The sequence below is a fragment of the Geospiza fortis genome, unplaced genomic scaffold (assembly GCF_000277835.1).
Source record: "Geospiza fortis unplaced genomic scaffold, GeoFor_1.0 scaffold112, whole genome shotgun sequence".
Taxonomy (NCBI): Eukaryota; Metazoa; Chordata; class Aves; order Passeriformes; family Thraupidae; genus Geospiza; species Geospiza fortis.
In genome coordinates this window covers 23,861,747-23,884,313 of record NW_005054298.1, presented here as the reverse complement: position 1 = coordinate 23,884,313, position 22,567 = coordinate 23,861,747, and the positions used below count along the sequence as shown (strand labels likewise).

Genomic DNA, 22,567 nt, shown 5'->3' with positions numbered 1-22,567 from the left:
TCTGCATTTCTGGATCTTACTGTATTTAGTAAATAGCATGGCTGGTATTTCACATCTCTTGTGTCTCAGTGGTGGCCTCCTTTGCTGTGTGCAGGTTTGGGTGTCAGCTCATGAAGTCCCATGGGCTCTGAACACTGCCAGCGTTTGATTTGCTTCATTTGTTTGGATTTCTCTTCTCTCCCCTGCCCTTTTTTTTTGTGTTACAGATAGGAAAGTTGGCAAAAAGTTTCTCTGCTCTATGGGAAAAAAATTAGAGGGAAAACCTCAGAGATTTTAAAAATTAGAGGAAAAACAGAGTCTGCTTAGATTCAGTACATGCATTTTGTTGCTCCATGAAAAACTCATTCTGCAAACTAGTGCTTGTTGTGGAGAACTTCTGGGTAGCTTCATGGACCTTGTTTTAACAAGTTCCAGTGATGATTTTCTGTTTCATGACTTCTACTTCATTTAACTGAATGTGTTGACATGGTTTGATGGTCTTGTTGATATGTGCCTGGACATTCAGAGAGCCAAGATAAATGGAGAAGGGCTTTCTTCAGGCAAGAGAGAGTTGGATTAGTCCTTCTTCCGGTCATTGCTTAGCCCTGGTTTGATCTTTCCCTCAGTGTCTTTGAGTTAAATGGGAATTTCTTCTCTATTATTGTACTGTGTCTCAACTGCAACTCTGCAGCAAGGGGAAATCAGTATCAGCTGTTAGCTGTTAATAGTGTGTATTTTGGTTTAAAAAGGAATATACTACCTGGCAGAGTAAAAGGAATTGGAAGAAGTCAGAAGCTTAGGTACTTGTTAGAATTTGACCATCTTCTCCAGCATGATCGTTCCTCAATAAATTTCCACTACACAATTCCCCACCCTTGTCTTCTCCATTAATTGCACTTTGATTTAAGATTGGTCTAATTTGCTGAGACATCTACAGTAAATAAAGGTTAACAGTATAGATTTCTTTTTGAACAGCAGGCTCTAGACATTTAAATGTGTCAGACTTGATGATAAATTGATGTAATCTCTAATAATGACATACTAAGAAGGGCAGATACCTTTAGAATTTAAGAGGGATCCTGCTCTTGCTATTTCTCAGGTAACACTGCCTGATTTCAGCATTTGGATGTTTGTGTGGCTAGAAGATGGATGCCAATTTAACATTTCTATTAGAATGTCAAATTAGCTTAGCGGGGAAAAAAATTAATATCTTAAAGCATATTTGTTTTTATTTTCCCTTCTTCAGGTCCGATGATGATAATGCAGATGACAGGAGTTCCAGGGTGACCAGACTTTGCACTTACTTTCAGCAGAAATACAAGCACCTGTGCCGCCTGGAGCGGGCAGAATCGCGGCAGAAGAAATGCCGGCACACGCTGCGGAAAGCGCTGCTGCAGGCGGCCAGCCGGGAGCCCGAGCGCGCGGGGCAGCTCCTGCACGAGCTCCGGAGGGCAGCGTGTGCTTGCACCAGGTTAGACCTGCCCTGCCACTGCACGGGCCTGGGGCTGGGCACGGGGACACGGGCTGAGCATCCTGCAGCTGAAATGATGAGCTCTGAAACTGGGAGTCACGCACAAGGCAGGGAAACATGACACATAAATGCCTGTCAGTGGAGTAAAAGAAACGTGGCATACAGTTTTCCATGAAGACAGGCCTTCTCCAGATTTATGTTGTAAAATGTGGATGGTTTGTTCAGCAGTTTCTGGGCCCAAATATCTGGTCCTTTACTGGGCCAGTAGAAGGTGTGCAGTCTGGTCTACAGTTCACTGCTCTAATTCAAATTCTGTTTTTCAGACAGCTTTTTTTGAAAATCTGTACTTCCTCTTAATTATCCTCCCAGCAAACCAAATTTAAGCTTGTGCTTTTTGTTAGATTTAACTCAATCTAACATTAAATAAAACTTGGCAACAAAATACATAACTTCTAACAACTTTGAAGGTTATCTTCTGTGGGAATTCTTTCTAGATAATGTCAACATCCCTCTAGCTCTCAGCATATGGAGAGTTGGTTGATTCATATTCATGCAGGAACAGACTAAGTCTGAACCCTGGTGTTACTTTTGGGGTATCAGAAGCATCCTTTTGCTGTTGGGGCTTTGCTTTACAGGATGTGTGACTGTGGGGTGCAGTATATAGTACGAGATGCAGATTGCAGCTAGGTACTGAGAGTATATTGTATTTAATGGGGATGCTTTTGTTCCTGGTTCAGTGGGATGTGTTCATGACAGTTGAAGGGTTCGTTGTTGGGGAGGTGGACTGGTTCTGAAGAACTGCTCTGAGGTGTAATATAGAAGTCCATTACTGGTTTACAAAGTTGTGTATAAATTTCTCCAAACTTAAACACTACAGCAAAAGTTCACCTGAACTGACAAGCCCTTGCTGGTTTTTTTCCCTATTATTTTTGCCTTTTGTTAAGCAAAAAAGTTTATATTGTTTTGGGTAGACCAGCAAAGCTGGATATGCCTGTCATCACTGCTCTGGTCAATTTAAGTAACCACAGAGGCTTTTCAGATAGAAAATTTTTCACAGGAGTAATACTGCTAACTAAAACTTTGCTCAGTCAAAGTGCAGTTGATGACAGAAATGGCTGAAGGAAAACAGTCAGGCTACAGAAAACTTTTTGTCAACCTAGAAAACAACGTGTACAGAGGTGCAAGTGAGCCCTGGAATCGCCAGCTTTATCTCCATGAAGGTGACACGTGCCTGGAGAGCAGGCTCACCCGAGCGAGCTGTGTAACGCTTCAGTGCCCGTCCACACCGCTGCCTGGCGCCTGCTTGCAGCTCAGGCTCAGAGCACAGAGGCTGTGCTGGGGGAGCCCCGGGCACCTGCTGGTGGATTGGGCTGTAGCACGTTGATGAAGGAGAGCTTTTATCCATGTTGAGCACGCTCAGGCAATGCCACTCCAGAGCTCAGTCTAAGTTTGTCTGAGCACATGCTTGCATGTAAGCTCTGGGGATGCTCGGCATGTTTGGATTTATGAACAGGCTTGAAAGTGCACTTGATTCCCATCTAGGCATACCCAGTACATTGAATTTTAAAGACTGACCTCATTTTGAGGGTTACCTGTGTTGACACTCACCTATTGCTGCCCTTTCTGTTGCAAGGTGTTGTAATATTTACATGGTAGCAGCACATAGCACCTCTCATTGCAATTAAGGCCCTGTGAAATAAGAAATAATCCTGTTACTACAGTCACACCTTCACCTGTCATTGACATCTATTCTGTGTCCCTGTGTAGAGCTTGGTAGTAGTGTGCACCCATCTGGATCATGACACACACACGTGTGTTACAATTTTTCATCCTACTGTGCTACATTCAGTATAATAATTGTGTTAAGTAACCACAAGACTGGGGGTTTGTCTGTAAACTCTTTTATGCTTTCTTTTCAGCACAAGCCAAGCAAGGCAGAGAGATGCAGAACCAACAATCTGCAGTGGGACTTCGAAGGGAGAGCAGTGCACTAACAAGGCCCTTCCATTCACCAGGCACTGTTTTCAGCGTATCCTCTTAACTCTGTTTGGGAGTTGCATTCAGGCATGGAAGCTGTTCTGTTTTAGGAGGTTTTTTGTTTGTTTGTTAGATTTATGCATGATAACTAAGTTTACACAAAGAAATACCTATTTGTTAGTATGTCATCAGACTAACAAAAGCAACTCCTTTGCTTTTAATTTGGCTGTGTGATTTAGGTCTGTAGACACTGAGGATAAGTAGTCTGCTACTGGTATTTGTAATAGGAACATCATTTTACTTTGTGAACTGTATTTAGTGTGGGCAAGAAACCTTTACAAAATGATCATCCTTCACAATGACTTGGTACAAACCATGTGACTTTCAGCCTCCTGGCTTTCATACAGCTCTTGGTAGGTTCCAATAGACCACCTTCCTGTGCCAGTTTCATGTAAAAAGGTTTTTTTGCATAGTATAAAAAGAGGGCTTAAACTGGCTAGAAAGATGGAAATCATACTTTGTGTTGTTTAAAGAAGCAAAATAGAAGGAGTCACAGAACCTCTTAGTCTAGATGAGGAAGGGTTCCCTGTGCTTGGAATTTCAAACATAGCCTGGAAGCAATGTTGAAAGTCAGTGGCTGAAGATCTCAGAAAGAAGAGAGCAGAGCACAATAGATGTGAGTTTTGGTTCTGAAGACGATAAAAAGGCAGACTTATGACCTGTAATACTTAAAAATACTGCAGACTTTGTTGGGTTTTTTTTGTTTTTAGCTGAAGAATTGTTGGTGCTTTTGTTGGGATGACTCCTATTGTTGGAATTTTTGGTTTTGGTATTAAAAGTGACTAGTGCTGATGTACTCAGCTACTGTCAGACTGCAGCACCTTTCCAGTCTTTTTGTTTTGCAGATGTCTTGTTTTTATTGTTTGATTTTTTGCAGGCCACTTAAAAGCACTCTGCAGAGCAGCTCCAAACCTCTATGAGAGAGCACCGTGGCATACAGCTGTATTTGGGATTTGCCTCATAGCTCTGATGGGATTTTTTTGTTTGGGTAGTTTTTAATTTTAAGTGGTCTCGCCTGTTGCTGTGTGTAGAGCAGGATAGTCAAGACTAGTGATTTTGCATGTATGCCCATTTTTTCTCTCTGCATTTTCTTCTCTAAAATGAACAGGTTCTTGGTTCTGACCCATCCATCCAAGTCTGCTATCTGGATTGTTCTGCAGGTTTTTCATTTTCTTTGTCCTTTTCTTTTTTGTTTTTAACATTTTATAAAAATACATAGTGATGTTTAGGTCTGAGAACTGTTCAAGATGGAAGGAGTGCTTCTAGTGCTGTTTGAAAAAAGACACAATGAAATATCTGTTTGATTTGCTGTAAGTCTGGAAACATTTTTTACTCCTGCTAAGGATTTTCTGAAGGAAATCTCAGCAAGCTTACGTTTGGATTTACTTGACCTTTCTGTCTGCTTGCACATCTTTTTTTTCAGAGGAGCAGGAAGGATCTTGAAACTTCTTTGTCTGTGCTCTAAAGATAAATGCCAAGAATGTACCTTAAAAGATTGAATTAAGAAATACTCTTTCTTTAATGTTTCAGTATGGATTGTCATTAGTCTGTAAGGAAATAGTCCTGTTGACTACACTGTTCCAACTGCTACTATTGATCTATTGATTAAGGCTCCAGGAAAAGGCTTCTTTTTGCTAAGAACTCATTAGTGAAATAGCTGCTTTTATAAAACTATCTCAGTATATAATAAAATCATTAGAGATTCTGCATGAATGCAGTTTTTTCACTTTAAAAGTTGGGTTTGAGCCTTACCTAGCTTTGAACTTGAATAGCAAATTTAAGGTACTCATTAAAAATAGTATCTATGGGCAGATAGAGTTGAAGGCTCTGATCTTTATCAGATTGATAAATCAAAGGGCGTTCCTCCACCACTGTCTTGTGTTATTCCTGATGCAGAAATGCACAGATATCTTATTGAACCGTTCTCAGCAGCTCTTCTCGAGTTGTACAGCCAAGTTTGCAGATGGTCAGCAGTGCTCTGTGCCAGTTTTTGACATTACACATCAGACACCTCTGTGCGAAGAACATGCCAAAAAAATGGTGAGTACAAAGCCATCATTGTATTTATTTGTGTATTGGGATGATCAGGAGTTTTAACCCCAGTATTCCTATGAAGTCTTCCTTGACCACTAGCAAGTTTATCAACTTAAGAGCTTGTTTGCTATTATTTTTCTTAAAAGGGTAAAACTTGACAAACATTCCCAATTAGTATAAAGTATGTTGTGAAAATCTTTTATGTAGTTTTGAGGATATAATGTAGTATACATGCAAATATTCTTCACTGGAGGAAATATGATTGCTGTCTTAAATTGAGAAATAGAAGATCATTGTGAGAGATCCTGTGGTCATTTTATCTGGGGTCACTCCTGGTCCTTGGATTTAAATGTGAGTGTGATATTAAGAACACACTTAAACAGTCTCAGTACATGGGGCCCAAAGTATTTTCTAAAGGTAATGTAGAGAGGAATTACAAGGATGCAAATAATGGGTTTGCTACTTTATTTACCTTTTAGTAACTGTTAGAATTTATCTCTAACTTCCTTCAGGGATCCATGGATCCCAGAGAAAAAAAGCAGTGGCCTACCTCAAGCTGAGAGAATGGGGAAATGAAGTTGATGTGCTCTGCTCTCCTTTTTATGACACCAATCTTCCAGGACTGTGAATTTAGGATAATTCACAAACCCACTTCTGTCCTGCCCCTCCTTCAAGGCTTCTTATCCTACCTTCAATTAGGTGTAAAACTGCTTTTTTTTTGTTTTGTTGGGTTAGTAAAAGCTTTTTGTTACTGTTTTTGTCCAACCTCTCTAATAATTGTGAATTATGGAGTTTTTTGGATTAAAATGTGAGGGTTTGTGCTACACAGATCTGTATGGTGTTTCCCCTCTTCTAGGCAATCTTCAGTTTGTCTCTCAAGGTTTACCTCTGTAACAAATATAATCCTCTGCCATACCCAATATGACGGCAACTGAAGACTGATGACTGTTTGATTTATTTTTTCATGTGTCAGTGATTGCTGTTCAGAAGCAATGAGGCCATAATTGTTTACCCACATCCTTATCCTAGTCCAGCAGTATTAATTTTGTCTCCTCAGTGCTGTCCCTCTGTTATGTCAGCAGGCACTTGAGGATTGTGGCTTCAGCTGCTGCACATAATCCACATTAACAACAGTGTTTTGTCTTTAATACTTACAGGAGTGCTGCTAAAGGTTACAGTTTTGCACTTTTTAGTTAGGGTTTGCTATGATAATTTTTAAAGTGAAACTGCACAATCTCCAGTTTACAATATATCATAATTTGGTCTATGTTATTTTTGCCATTGGGGTCAGTGAGGAAGGAAACAGCTCAATTTTTGAAACTGTGTCTGTGTGTAAGCTAACAGTCCCTCTTGCATTACATTCCACATGTCTGTGGAACGACCAGGGTGAAAAAAGCTAGGAAAGTAATACTTGTTCTTAATATGCTCCCATTGGTATTGTTTTGCTCCCAAAGGATAATTTCTTGAGAGGGGACAGCTCCCGTAAAGTTCAGCACCAGCAGCAGAGGAAACCCAGGAAAAAAACGAAGCCACCTGCACTTACCAAAAAACACAAGAAGAAGAGAAGGCGAGGCCCACGCCGGCCGCAGAAACCCATTCCTCCTGCAGTGCCCCAAGGGAACCTCACCATGCCTGCCACTGTCTCACTGCCAGTAGAGATACCCCACATACGGTCAGTGCTGCTCCTGCCCAGTTTCCCACTGCTGGCCTGAGCTCTGTACAAAGCTGCCAAGCAGCATCTGGAGCAGGCCTAAAAATTGCATCTCCATGTGACTGTTGAAAAAAACCTTTAGAGTGGGTCATTTTGGATTTGACCAATGATTGGGTTTGATGGGTAAAATATCTTGCTCCTGATGTTGCCTCTTACGTAGTTAATGAGTAGCCTAAGTGTCAGCTTCCTAAAGAAACTACCTAAAAGCATTTTTTTCCTAGATAATGGAGGAAAAAATGTGTGGGGAAGCATCCATTGTAGATGGATGTGCACTGATAGTTGTCCTTTGGAGCAAGCAGAGTTGAACACCAGGGACTAATGCTCCTTTCTGTTCAGGAGCCCCTCCACTCCAGAGCTCAGTGCCGATGAGCTGCCTGATGATATCGCCAATGAAATCACAGACATTCCACATGACTTGGAATTGAATCAGGAGGACTTCTCTGATGTCCTGCCACGGCTGCCTGATGACTTGCAAGATTTTGATTTCTTTGAAGGTACCATTTTATTTTATGCTAGCATGAACACAGTCAGTGAACTGAAGAAGTGCGTCTTTCTAAACTGCATTTTGAGGAGTTGCTTGCTTTTCTACAGAGGTAATAAATTCTAGAGAAGGAAGTGTGCGTTTGCTCTATTGTTTGGGAGCTCTGAAGTCAAGCAGACTTTAAGAAGGCTGTGTGCATAGTTCTCTGCTTGCTCATGTAATTACTGCTCTGAGAATCATAATCGGTTTAGTATTTTAATAATTCATTTTACATTTTTACTGCCTGTCAGTGTTACAGTTTAATCAGGAGTGTTCTCAGTAATGGCAGCTTTCTGCCATCGAGTGGGGCTGGAATCACAGTCAATGTTGGCCTTTGATAAAAAGAGAAGAGAGTGAGAATAAAATCTTTAACTACATTTTTGAAACTAGCTTTTGATCAGAAATGTGCTTGAATTTCTGCATTCTAAAGCTCAGTACCTATAACTTATAACAAAGAAATTAGAACAGCCTGGAGTTGGATATGTGATTTCTTCGGTCATTTTCTGATACAATGTGACATCAGACTGTGTTTAAATTGAAATTAACCTGAATTATACTGTCTGTGTAAATTTTAGGCCCAGGCTGTAATGTGGTAAGTAGAAAGAGGACCAATAGTTATTGCAGCATTGAAGATCTTACTTAAGCATTTTTAAGTCTAGGAAGTTTAAGAGGCATCTCCTACTATAGTATGTGGAAGAGAAGGGGAAGAGGGGGATTTCCATTGAAGAGGAAGGTGTAATTTCATGGTTTTCTTACCTTGCTTGTCTAGTGAACACTGATGAATGACACTTTCTATGTACTGCAAGCCATGCTGGAAGGTTATCATACAATCCAACTCTGTACTGAACTGTCTGTACATCTTCATCCTTTGAGTGCCAGGGCCAGGCTTACCTGAGAGCAGTGCACTAACTGGTGGTGTCCCTGTTTCTGCAGGTAAAAATGGAGATCTTCTTCCAACCACAGAAGAGGCTGAAGAACTGGAACGGGCCCTGCAGGCTGTGACTTCTCTTGAGTGCCTGAGTACCATTGGAGTACTTACACAGACAGATGGTGTGCCAGTTCAGGAGCTGTCAGATAGAGCGATAGGGGTGTTCTCTACAGGGGCTGGAGCTCCAGGAATGCAGTCCTTGAGTCGAGAGGTTAACACGGATCTGGGGGAGCTGTTGAATGGGCGTATAGTACACGATAATTTCTCCGCTCTGGAGCTGGATGAGAACTTGCTCCGTTCTGCTACCTTGTCCAACCCACCTACGCCCCTGGCAGGGCAGATCCAGGGGCAGTTCTCAGCCCCAGCCAACGTTGGCCTTACTTCTGCCACTCTGATAAGCCAGAGTGGCCTTGGGGAGAGAGCCTTCCCGGGACAGTTTCATGGACTTCATGATGGCAGCCATGCCTCCCAGAGGCCCCACCCTGCCCAGCTGCTGAGCAAGGCAGATGACCTGATCACCTCACGACAGCAATACAGCAGTGACCATTCACACTCTTCACCCCATGGAAGCCATTATGATAGTGAGCATGTGCCGTCTCCCTACAGTGACCATATCACATCCCCTCACACCACATCCTTTTCTGGTGATAACTTGGCAGCTACCTTCTCAGCAGAGATGCCCATGATGGCACAGCACTTGCTCCCAACGCAGCTGGATGTGCCACTTAGCGGGGTGGTCAACCCCAGAACTCACTGGGGAAATCTTCCTGTCAATCTTGGGGACCCCTCTCCGTTTAGCAACCTTCTTGGTGCAGATGGACACCTCCTGTCCACCTCCCTGTCCACACCACCTACCACCTCGCACTCAGAGACCACACAGCCTGCCTTCGCCACTGTGACCCCCAACAGCTCCAGTGTGCTTCCGGGGTTACCGCAGACCAGTTTCAGTGGCATGGGTCCTGCCTCCGCTGAACTCATGGGCTCCACCTCCCCCAAACAACAACTCCCTCAGTTCAGCGCAGCCTTTGGGCACCAGCTGAGCTCCCACAGTGGCATTCCCAAGGACCTGCAGCCCAGCCACAGCTCCATAGCTCCTCCCACGGGCTTCGCAGTGACCGGTGCCACCGCTACCAGTACCAATAACGCATCCGCGCCCTTCACCACCTCCAACTGAGCTTGTCTGCCTGGCTCCCTGCAGGTAGATGGGGGACCTGTGTTTTCTATCTTTCCTTTTTTCCTTTCTCTTTATTTTGTCTGTCTTCTCTTCCCTTTTTTTTAAGAGGGGGTTGAGAAGAAGACCCCTGCTTCAGTACTGACCAGGGTTAGCCCTCTGTGAACCTTGCTGTAGCATTCACATGTGCTCGTTAGGCACCGGTGCTCATTTATTGCAGGCAGGTTCACTGTTCCCCAATAATTCCTTAAGGATACAGCACAGTTACTGGATGTAAATGATTTTAGCAGTAAGACCTAGAAATGGGAAGATACCTCAGATCACTGATGCATGTTACTGTTCCCTAGGGTTCGGATCAGTGCTTGCCATCCCATTAGCATCTGGTAGAAGATTTTCCAGTGGGCAGAAGTCTCTTATTTTTTTTTTTTTAATTTACTCTTTTTCCAAAGGTAGCATTTGGCATAGAAAACTTGGCTGCACACATTAATTTGAGAGTGCACTGAAGTCCTAAATCAAGATCACAATTCAAGGATGAGTTTGGCAGTTTCTTGAAATAGTCTCTTGACCTCCTCTGTGTGTGTGTGTGTTTGGGGTGCAGGGAGCAGCGATTCCTTTTGTTCTTTTGGTAAAGAAGTAGTTGTCCCCTTCCAGAACTGGTCACTGTTCTTACTGCATGCTGATTTTTGGTTTTTTTTATTATCACGATTTGTAATTCGTTGAGTAACAAAGAGATCAGTTGACTGGTTGCCCATAAATTTGAAGGCTGTTATGAAGTTAGCCCAGGAAAACAAAAAGAAACAGAAGGATTGAAATATAGATCATGGATTAGAGAAGATTTCTGTGAGAAATTTCCTTCCTTGCTGAATTACTGTGGCCTTGTAGCATTGATGATTTGCCTTTTCAAGTGTGTCTTTGTCCAGAACTCTTCACCTGACAGGCTGACAGGAATTTCCCAGCTGAAACAGGAAGAATTAGGTTGGTTTTCTGCCCATCCACACAAGTCTAGGTCAGACCCATTGCAAGTTTCAAATGGATGCATTTCTCACAATATGTCTAACTAGGGAGACTTTCTTGGACAGTTTTTAATCCCCTGACAGCCATATCGTTTTTCCAACACTTGTAGGGGTTTGATGCTCTGTTTGGGAAGCTGAATGTATGTAAAGAACTAGCAGGTACCCATCAGCAGTCATGGCAAACCAAAAGAGAAATCACTAATGCAAAATAGGTAACAATTCCTTCTGTCTGCAGGATGGTTTAGTTTGTGCTGATCACCTGCTAATGGCAGCATTCACTCTTTGGTAGTAATTGCAATTCCTAAAGAAAAGAGTCAGCTAGGTTTTTCATTTCTTAAAATAATAATTATTTTTTAATTTTGTTCTTTAAACCAAGAGGTAATTGCCGCAGAAATTCTGAGGTGTTCACTTGCATCTCCTTATCAAGAAGGAATTTGCTCGTGACTCTCTAGGGCTGTACTTGCTACTGTACCCTGGCTTTGACTGTAAAAGTAGATCCTGTTTAATACAAGTCTCTACTCTTCTTGGTTTGTTTCAGAGATGCAGATGAGAGAAAATAGAAAATTCTACATTTCAGTCTTGTACTGTAGACGATGGATTTTATTCTACCTGTGTGAATTCTAGTCTATTTCAGGAAATTAAGAGAACCAAGCACATGTAATAGGAAGGCTTAATAAATTTTCTGAGCAAAGGATCACTGAATGAAGTTTAGTTGCTATAGAAATTCATTTTGTTAGCAGTCAGGCACACACCAAAATATCTGACCCAAACCTCTCCTTCAATCTTCCTAAGGAACAGAGTTTAAATGGGATAGGTCTTGTGTCTTCTTATTATTGTAGCAATCATATTATCCCTCTTTTCTTGAACGATCTGTCCTCTTTAAATATAAAAGAGTATGGATGATGCATATGTCTTTTTCTGAAATTGCAGGTGTATGTGGGTGGAAGAAACAAAAATTATTTTCATGCTTCTGTTGTTATGAAGTCATTATTTCATACTTAGTAAAATAGATCTTAATAATATAAACCGAATATTTTAAGTGGTGATTTAAATATGTTTGTAACACTTAAATGTTTTTAAACCACATAAAAAGTTTAATTGAAGCCTATGAAATCCTGCTTGTGATTGTCCTGCTGATTGAGGAATGCCCAGTGATATTGTGAATGAGGCAAATCTGACAAGGCTTTTATTTATTTTTATATTATGTTACCCATACTTTGTTGAGGAGACAACTGCTTGATTTGCAGATGATTTTTGTTGTGTTCATATACCTTCTTCAATGTGCTGTGATGTCTGACTGAAAAAAAGTGGAGAACTAGTATACCAAATGGTTAATTCCTTAATCTGCTTAATTCATGTAATTTTAGAGGGTGTTAATTTCTATGTATTGGTTTCAGGACTTTGGTCTTGAAATGGTTCTTGTGCCCATCAAACTTCTAATGAAGCTGCAGCTAGTGCAGAGTATATTTGCCCCACACCATATTTCTCTTTCTTAGCAAATGCTGGGGGGGGAGAAAGAGGATAATAGGAGCTGAGAGCTGAGTTCTGCTTGGTTGTGTTGGTTTAAATTACAGAGGACCTTTTCAGTCTAAGGTCATGGTGAGTTTGTACTGGTCTAACTCAGAACAGAACCCAGCTCCTCATCTGTGCATTGATTAGATAGGGAATTTCAGAAGCTGTCAGAGTGATGGAGGTCCATGATTACCATTTGAAATCAATGGCCTTTATGTACCAGCATTTCTTTAAAGTAGCTTGGGACATCAAGTCTTTTCCCCACTTAGATTTCAATCGTTGTGTATCACTTGACAACTCTTCCCTGAAAACTGACTGCGTTACATTCTTCCACGAGCAAACTAAGTTTGCAATAAAGCTGCACTTTCAAAAATAAACTTCAGTTTGTATACAATTGAAATAGGAATCTCCCTGTCCTGTCTGCCACAGTGTTCTGAAGCAGGCCACCACTCTTGCCTTTTCCTGGTTCACCTCTCATTTTTTCACTACCACCGATTTCATGGTTACATGGCTGCCGAGCAGTTACGGGTCTTGATCTTAGCTTTACAAGGTGGATCATTCCAGGTGCGTTTCTGCACCCACACAACATGTTGACTTCAGTGCATCAGTGTCTTACTGTTGGATGCAAGAGATCTAATTGAGTGGTATGTGTAGTCAGAGATATTTCACACCTCTTCCTCTGGGAAATCCTGCTGGCCTGGTTAAGGTGGTCCTCGAGGCTGTTATTTATGTGGTTCCCAACTAGATTCCATGCTCCCTCACAAATGTTTTTGAGTATCAGCTCTTATAGCAATTAGCATTCTTGTCACCCCTTCACCAAAGAGCCAGTGTAGCAATTTCAGATGCTCAATACCTGTTGTGCCCTTTATGTGTTGACAAATGGAATAAGGCTAGTTGAACCTAAAAGTTAATTCCTTCACATAAGATTGGAGTTTTAAAGAATGAAAAAAATTAAGACATAATTTACAAAATTTTGGCAATAATAGCACCTCAATTAGTCTCTGTACAAAAGTATTTTAACACAAGATGAATTTTGACAATGTACAGAGGCTTATCAGGAATAGCTTCATGCTCTCCTGGTGCATAAGGCATTCTCTAAGACGTGCTTTGACGTTTCCTTTCACCCAGGAAGACCTTACACCAGCTTTGAGGGGAACCATTTGCACTTAGATTCCTCAAAGTTGATTTGTTCTTTGGCTTCATAATTATGATACAAGAACTCTGTCTCCTCCTGCCTTCCAGCTCCTCTGGGTTCTTGCTTAGATCCCTTCTCATTACTAGCATGCTTCTATGTATGGCTGAGCATAAAGGCACTAAATTGATAATGCTGAGAGGTAGCACAGTTGCAGGTCTGCCTCAGGCACTGTGGGGAAAATGGCAACAGCTAGATTTCCAACTGAAAATGGGGATTTGCAGTTCTGGTTTGGAAAGCACTGAAAGCCCTGAGAAGCTTATTGCCTGCTAGGCAAAAATCAGAGAAAATAAATTGTCAAAGAGGAATTGTACCTAATAGCAGAGAGAAGCCAAGGGAAGTGGCCTTTTTTTTTTTTTTTAATAAAAGGAAGATGAGTATTGAAAAATTAGGATATTCTATTGTGAGCTGTTACTGGCTTTAGGGGAATGGCCAAGACAAAACACCTAGGACCGAACCTGCAAACCAGTAGCCAAATTCAGTTTGAAGCTTCATCCTGCTGTAACCACATCTAAATGCACTCTGGGTTTGAATCTGCTTGCCAAGGGAGTCCTGCAAAGATGTACAATAGACAGTGGGCAGTTTTCTTCCCAGAGAAGCTGGTTCTGGTGGCTACCTATGCTGCTTCTGAGCTCCAGCTGCTCCCTGAGCTCCTGCAGCCTCCTTGCTGCTGGATATCCCTGCAGGCATTGTCAGGCCTCCATGGGTATTTCTCCCTGTCTTTGTGCTGCAGTGAGCTAAATCTGCTCATGAATTCTCCAGCAATATGAGCCTTTGGGCAGAGAAGAGGAAAACATTTTTAGAAGATCAGCTACCTGCAGTTAACCTTTGAAGACTTGCAGGAGAGTGGTAGGAGGTGCTTTCAGCCAACAAACCATAGAAAAGTTACCTGCAGGGACCTTCGGCAGTGAGACATTTGTGTGGCTGTCCAGGCAGCTTCCCTGGTGGAACTGCTGGGGTATTTTTCCTTTTGTATTTCTACATGTGAAGGAGTCTCCTGTGCAGACCTCTTGCAAGTAGTGGCAGAAATAGTAACGGAAGGAATAGTCTGGGGCTAGTGTGCTGGCTGGATCTTTAGGTCTTTCTCACCTTCTGACCACAAGGTCTTTCTGATCTTCTGGGTAACGTTTAATGATGGGGATTTGTGGGCTACTTCTTGTACCTCCTTTATTTCCTTCCACTCCACATTCTTCATCATTCTTGCATCTGTTTTCCCATTCTCAGACACTTCTCCAATGTAAGTTATGCCAGCTGGTGAGTCTTCTATGGTTCTGAGCAAATCTCTGACTGTAAGATGAACAGGAGGAGAGATTTCTGCAATTCATAACATATATTTGGATGCTAGAATGACAGTGCAATAGATCAAAGTATTTTTCAGATCAGTCAGTAGGGAGATGTTTCACAGCATGCTAATATGTCATGAACTAGATGCTGAGGGTACAACATTGATGATGGGAGTGCACATGCTAGCAGTGAACATTGTGGCATTTTTAGCAAGATTTTACCTTCTGAGAAGTTCCTCTTCATTTGAGATGTGTATCAGTAGAAAGTCACGAATTAAAATTTAAATTACTCTTTCTTAATACATTCAAGCCCAAATAAAAGTAAGGAGAGTTGGTGACAAAAATCTATATTTGTGTTCACTAAACTTCAGCTTGGACTTTGGGAGAGGTCTGGTCATAGGAGACCTTAGTTCTGATCAGTTAAAGTTTTAGTCTTGTCTTTAAAACTAGACAAAGGCACTGTTGTTGGGAAAAAAAGTTTGAGGAAGGAGAAGGAGTTAGAAAAGATGCATCTTAAAACAATTCTCTCATTTGTGTCTCCAGTCTCTTTTTAAAAAAAGATCCCAAATGGTATTGACTATTTTCCCTTTGCTGTCTGGTACTTCTTGTGGTTGTTGAGTTCTTTGCTTTGCCCTGTTTTACTCTGCCCCTTTTGTAGCTACTGTGGAATGAAGTAATGTAGTGGAAGCATGAAAGGACAAAGTGAGCATGGCTGTAAGTTGAGGGCAATAGTTGGAAAAGGCTTTCTTTATCTGTCTCCTTGAAGTAAGTGTTAGCACCTTTTCAGTCTACTATAGGTTGTAGAATTTGGTCTGAAAGTGAATAGGATGAACCTTAGGCTTTTGACCATAAAGTGTACTTGTTGTAGAAAAATGCATTCTTCCTCCTCTTCCTCTCGCTAGTCCCCCAAACACACACACAGTGAGATGTCCAGAGTTACCCATGTGTCAACCACATAGGCATGTTGAACTTGGTCCAGTGATGCTAATGTTTAACCTGCTTTCTCCTTGTCAGCTGGTGCCCACGGAGATGAACTCCGGATAGGTAACGTTCCCAGATATCCTCTGGAAAACTTTAACTTTGGTGCAGATTGCTCTGATGTAGCTAACTGCGATGGCTTTGGCTTCTACCTTGGAGTGGACTGATTTACCCTGAAATGACTCTCTAACCTGCATCTTAAACAGTGTAGTTGGTTCTGGTGCAAGTAGATTCATTCTGAAGTGATGGACATTTTGATTCTCATGCAAAATAGCTACATCCTACCAGAAGGGGTTGAACCAGTTTCTCTGAACAGTGATGACCTTCACTGTACAGTTTTGGGTATGTCTCAGGGATTCCTTGTGGAAATAAGGGCAGTTAACAAAAAAAGAAAAAAAGAAAAAAAAAGAAAAAAAAAGAAAAAAAGAAAAAAGTTAATAGTTTTAAAAGTAAATAATAATTTAAGTAGAGCGTCACCTAAGTGAGAGCGCAAGAAGGAGAAATCTTTGTTCAGTTTTATAGTCAACAGTGTCTGGCTTACGGACTCTTTCTCTTCTCGGGGCTCTCATCTCAACTTCAACATACAGAATCTTTTTCATCACGCTCAGCTTTAAACTTTTTATTTAAAGATACCCTTCCCCAATGAGCTTTCAGAATACTTATTGTAGATTTTAAGAGAAATGGTATATTAATTTATGCTATTAACATCACCTCATAAATTATAAGTTTTATACTAAAGCTGTATTGAGTGTAATGAATTATGTTGCATATGTGTTTTTAATAGCTATAAAATTATATACAAGCTTTTTTGGAAAAACAAACTAGTGAAGCACCTTTTTACACTGGATCTTTGCCGTGTCAAGGTGTACAGCTATTCTTTGCTACCTTGCAGATATCTATATCTATATATAGATACATATATAAATAAAATAAAATGGTATCCTGTATCAACAAGTATAGAACTCTTTTTAACCCTTATCTTACTGTTCCTATAACTCTTTTTAAATTTTGAGTGTTACATTCTGCAATAATTTATCCGTGGTTTGTACCTATGATTAGAAATTTAGTTACAGGGTAAATAGATCAAATTTAAAAATCCAACTACTGTAGCTGGGAGTTGTGAACCAAGTTTGTAAGACCTTTTCTTTTTTTTTAATGTATTTATTTCCAGTTAGCTCTGTGAGTTGGAATTTGAAAAGTTGGAACATTAGGAATCTACAGTGTCTTATTCAGGAATTTTCCCCTCCTTTCCTCACAAAGGAATTCCCACTGTGACTTATAAATAGAATTAGACTGCTTGTGTGCATGTATGTATTATATATACACACAAAAAATATGCATTGGGGGGGATGTATGTGTGATACGAATGTGTATATTGTATGTAGGTCATAGTTTTGTAAAGAGAAAAGTAGTCAAGAGGTGATGGAATGTATTGTAGAAATGTGATTATTTAGTAGGGGGTTGTTATGTCCTCACTGTTATATAAATAACTGAAACTCTCTACTATATAATCTTCTGTTATAAGGCTAACTCTGATATCATGTCAATTTTACTGTTTTTCAAATGAATTACTTTGAGCCCTGTTTAAAATGCCATGAAAATACCAAGCTCCCAAAGACAGCCTTTAAATAAAACAAATGGGGGAAGAGGAGTGATGGAAGAAAGGAGTTTTGCAGAACAAACTGAATGGGAAGGTTTGCATTCAATGGGATGGAGAGGCATGAGAATTGCTGTATCTTTGCCAATTAATACCTGAATCTCCTATGGTCTGACTTGGAAAATGTTGTCAATCAGCATTCTTGTGTTTTCCAATTAGATTGTAAGGGGTGCTGTTTGTGCAGTGGTCTCCATTCCATAAAAGGACCTTGTCACCAAAGTAGATTTTTTTTCTCTTCTGAGGATATGTGTGTATCAATTTTGCCCCAAAATTTCTGTTGTGGGATTGCAGAACAAAATATGCATTCAGTCAAGGGAGTTTCATTTAGGCTGTGAAATTCTGAATTTGATTGTGACCACTTACCTTTTTTTCATAATTCGAGAAGAAAGATTTCTTTATGGGAGCTCTCACTTGAAATTGTGAGAAGTCAGAAACATTCTTCAGATTGGCTTACTCTTCATATTGTTCTATTTAGGCTGGAGAAAGTAGCCTAATTGTTATTTATTCATACAGTGTCACTTTTATGATGATCCCGGTGACTTTAAAAACCTTTCTAGAAAAACAGAGCTTCTAGTATTGAACGGAAATTTGAAATTTTTTGCGATTTTTTTTTTTAATTCCCCTCCATATCATGATGTTGATGCTCCCCCAGGCATCCCTCTCCCTTTCCTTCTCTCCACAATTTGTTTCTGGCACATATGCATATAGGCAAAAGGGTAGGGAGGTGGAAGTTGTCAGAGGCCTTTTCTTCTGCTTATTTGGTGGTAATGGGAATTAGGAGCATAAATCTTTATGCCTTTATGGAGGAGAATAGACCCATTTTTGTGTACAGAGAGGTGTATCTGTATTTGAGATAACAGAAGCATTTTGCTGAATGTGGACTTGCCCTCCTGATGTACAATAAATATGTATGAATGCAATCAATCTAAATCTGTATATACATGTATACAGATTGACAGGTGGAATATACCTTGTGTCACACACCTGTACATTAGCTGTAACATGAGTGAGTGTGTGAGCTAAAGAGAGGGACTATCCACATAACAGATGTGTAACAGGTAAGCACTTGTGCCAGACAAGTTGTTTTAAATTCTTCTGAGGGGTCTGGAAGACTCAGAGACTGATCTGAGCTTGGCCACCATTGGCTTGTGTTACCTCAGCCTTCGCAGTGGAGTTTCCTTTCTGTGTCTCTGCTTTTGTTTTATATTTAGTCTTGTTGAGGCCTCTTGCAAAATGCCAACTTCTTCTGCTTCTCTGCTCCATTGCCTCCATTCCAGCTCCTCCTTGTCCCTGCATCTCTGCAGTTTCTCTTGCTAGCAGCAATCAGCTTTAATGGCCCAATCCAGCTCTGCTTATGCATGAGGGAAATTCTCTTGGTGACTGGAGTGGTAGCTGAATTGGGCCCTGAGCATCTGCTTGAACTTATGCAACTTCCCCAGCTTCAATTGTGATTCAGTAGGACTGTGATTGATTTGCAGATGAATACAAACTTTTCATGGAACCTGATGCAGAGCTTCCTAGCATATTAAAAGGTTAACCCAGCATTATATTTAAATGGTCAAAATGAGAAAACTGCACCCACCAAATACTACCTTCCAATTTTCAACCCTAGGGAGAAAATGAAGTTTGATTTGTATCTCCCATAACACAGGAAGTAAACAGAAGGCAGCCCTGTGCTCTGTTTTGAGCAATGGGGTTGTCATCAAACATATCAAAAGAAACACAGTTTGTTACTCTTTACCATAAAACAGATTTTAAAATGGAGTGCAGAGTTGACCATTAACATGCTAGCACTTTGCATCTGGTTGTGTATTGGGTAATATTGCTTATGCAAGTAAATTATGGGCTTAGGTGTTTTATTTTCTGTTTTCTGGCTAAATGGAGCTTCTATATCCTTTTAGCAGAAAGCAGCTGTCAGCAACCTGCTCAGTCACATTGAAGTGCTGTGTGTCTTAGGCTTCAGTTTCAGAGGAGAATGCTGCTCCAATTCTGTCATCGAGCCATACTGGATTCCATGTTTTCAATATGGCTATGACACAATTTTTCTTGGCCACAATTCAGCCATGGAATTTTGTCTTCCTTGCATTTCTATTAGAAAAAGGTAACTGGTGTACTGTTCCATCTGAGCTTTCATGCAGTCACACATGGCTTCTATGATACATATGTTGGGGCGTGTGTATGGGATGTCTGTGTACTGCGTGGGGACAGTGTGGATTGATACGCACACGCCTATTATGCTATTTCAGTTTGTGTACATGGAGAATGTACCTGTTGGTTATCTCCTGATATATACTCATGCATACCTATATTAAATATGTATATAGAGTGTAGATGTCCTGCATATACATGTGTCTATGTTATGAAACTTGGTTGGCATTTTTTTTTCTCAATTTTTTTTTTTGCAAATTGCTGTCCCTTATTACTTGTTTTCACTGAAGCTGCATTATATAGAAGAAATGGAGAAATGTGTTATCAAAGTTTTATTTTAAAAAGGAGACTTTTAATTATCTAAAGCCATTTATAATTGTCTTTTGAATTTTTACTAGAAGGGTTGTTATTTTAAAAAGGAAAAGAAAAAAAAGGAAACAAAAAAACCAAAAGCAAGCAGACAAGCCCTTATTTCCACCCTCATTTAGGTGAAAGAAATGGAAACACAAGTTTCTAAGTATTTATTTCCTTCAAAGAATTCTGAAGCATACAGTAATTACATTCTGCCCCATCCCCCTTTTGTCCAATTATAATAAATGATTCATGATTTTCTTTTCCCCTCATTACTTTTGTAAATCATTGTTCACCTCCTACATTCAATAGTACTGATATCACTAAGGAGATTTCATGTCCTTCTGTCCTTTTTAGGAGAAATACCAGTGCATCACTATTGTGTTTCATTTTAACATACTTTGTGGAGGATGGATGTTTTTATTGAAGATGTCTGTAACCCGTCTAACTTATTTAATGTGAGAAGCCTTCATTGGAATCTATCGTCTGTTTGTTTCCAACAAGTTCAAGTTTCTGCAACTGTTTTTTCACCAACATGTTAAATAATTCCCTTCTTACTTTTATGCCCGAGGTTTTAAAATTTGGGTTTGTTTTGGGGGATTTTTTCCCTCCAATTCCCAAAAATATTTATCTGCAAATGGAGCAAAACAGATGTCAGAAGCTCAACCAATATCCTTTTTGCAGTTCAGGGTAAATATATTTATCCTAGACTTTATAAAATAAGGTGGCAAATGGACAATCTGAAGTGCTTAGAGGGAATGCTCTCCCTTTTTAAGGCTGTCTCCGAGAAGTTTGCGTTTGGTGTCATTTTAAAGGTAGCTTGATCATGCTTTGATATCAGAAACAGCCTTGTAACAAAGAGCCTCATACAGTTGTTCGGTCACTAGAGTTTAAAATGTAAACAAGTTGCAGTGGGAAAGCAAAGGTGAGGCAGTGTATTTTGAACCAGTGAATTGTAGCTTGCAAATGTACCTGATTTTGAAGTAACTGCATGGTAGCAAGGATTAGCAGTCTCTTACACCCCTTCCTTCTTCCCTCTCATATCTGACACATGTGTTCAGCATACCATACATTGGGAAAAATAAGCAACTTCCTCCAGCAAGGCTAATCCACTGAATGACTGCTTAAAGGGAACATACAAACGGGCACTGCCGCGTCCCGTCTCATGGTATTAGCTGGAAGCCTGGCTAATACACACAAACAGCTCAGCCCAGCTCGCTTCTGTGCGTGTGTCCCTTGGGGACAGTGTGGTGAACAAGGGCTCCTTCCTTCAGGGGCCCTGGCAGCAATGGCAACTCACACCACCTCTAGTGCTGGAGGCTCACAGACAGCATTCCAGGGGCGGGGAGGAAAGCTTGTGTTTGTACTTTCCCTTTAAATAGGAAAGGTTGGCTCACATGTTCCTCATACTTCTCAATGAATGTACTGTATTACCATTTAAAAAAAAATCAATTAAATGATAATAGATTGGTCTCCTTTTGTTATCTGGTCCTTGTTTAATTTGTTTAAGGGTTTTTGTATACAAAAGTTTACATTTTTATGTATATTTTTCTTGTGTAAAAACTGATGTAATATGTGTATAAAACACTGTATGTATTATCTGTATATAGTGTGACAAAATGATTTTCTTTCTTTCTTTTGGATGTATTAATAAATCTTGCTGTGAAGTAGCTGTGTTTACTATGATGAAACCCTCTTCTCCAAGCCATTTTGCCAAGTCCAAGATGTATGGATATTGCCCAGGATGAAATCTAATCCATGAAGTGATTTTTTTCCTTTTAAATGATACCGTAAGTACAGTTATTAAACTGTCCTTTGCTTAGATTGCTGTAGAGTCTGAGTCGGCTCTTGCTTATTCTCTGTTGCTTTCTAATGACATTAGCTAATTAGTTTTGCTAACAACCTGGGGTCTTCAGTCTCAGTCCTGGTTCTAATTATAGTGCTTTCTAGCTCTGGATCACTGGTCTGGAGACCAGATCCTCTTCATCCTGTTTTCCAGTTTGAGGAAGTATAATTTAAGGGGTATAGAATAGAATTTTCTCATGTATGTTGTTATGTTTTCTGAGATTTAAAAAATATATACTTTCTTCATCAACAAAACTGGTTAAGTTGGAGTTTGGCATTATTTGGTGATTAGCATGTGAATGAGAAATGATGTTGCTTGGTGCTCTGCTCAGCTCTCAGGCAGGTTTGCCAGGCCAAGGCATGGCTATGACCTACACTGGTCAGACATTGGGAATTGCCACCACCTTGTTCGGACACAGCTGCTGTTTGTGCCACCCTGCTGCCAGCACGGCTGCCTTGGCTGGCACTGCCCTTCCAGTGCCAAGGCTGAGCTCCCAGAGTGGCTTTTCCACAGCAGATTGAAGGATGTCCTCTCTTTAGACAGTGTACCCCTTAGACACTTCACAGTAAGTAGATGGCTGCTGCATCTCCCTGTCACCATTTGTTTTGTGAAGTCTTTCTTCTCTGCTTTCTGACCTGAGGTTTTGTGCTTCCAATGGTGTTTGCTTTGCTTGTCTGTCTCCATCTCCAGTGTGTTTAAGGTTATGACTTGTGGGGGAGCAGCTGTGCCCTTGGTG

At 40.6% G+C, this 22,567-nt stretch overlaps 1 protein-coding gene across 2 annotated transcripts in view; it reads left to right on the top strand.

Annotated features, from left to right (window-relative positions):
* Positions 1-21,655, top strand: part of INO80D (INO80 complex subunit D) — a 45,589-nt gene extending 23,934 nt beyond the window's left edge. Inside the window, exons 7-13 of one of the 2 annotated variants that reach the window (XR_004081654.1) lie at positions 1,226-1,450; positions 3,370-3,479; positions 5,394-5,527; positions 6,976-7,193; positions 7,569-7,726; positions 8,686-19,587; positions 20,343-21,655. Coding sequence is in view for 1 of the 2 variants with exons in the window: in XM_005415914.3 (XP_005415971.1) it covers positions 1,226-1,450; positions 3,370-3,479; positions 5,394-5,527; positions 6,976-7,193; positions 7,569-7,726; positions 8,686-9,854 (2,014 nt within the window). In the remaining variant the exon portion in view is untranslated. The remainder of the gene's footprint in view (positions 1-1,225; positions 1,451-3,369; positions 3,480-5,393; positions 5,528-6,975; positions 7,194-7,568; positions 7,727-8,685; positions 19,588-20,342) is intronic. The other variant, XM_005415914.3, reaches the window with a different exon arrangement.
* The last annotated feature ends 912 nt before the right edge of the window (positions 21,656-22,567 follow it).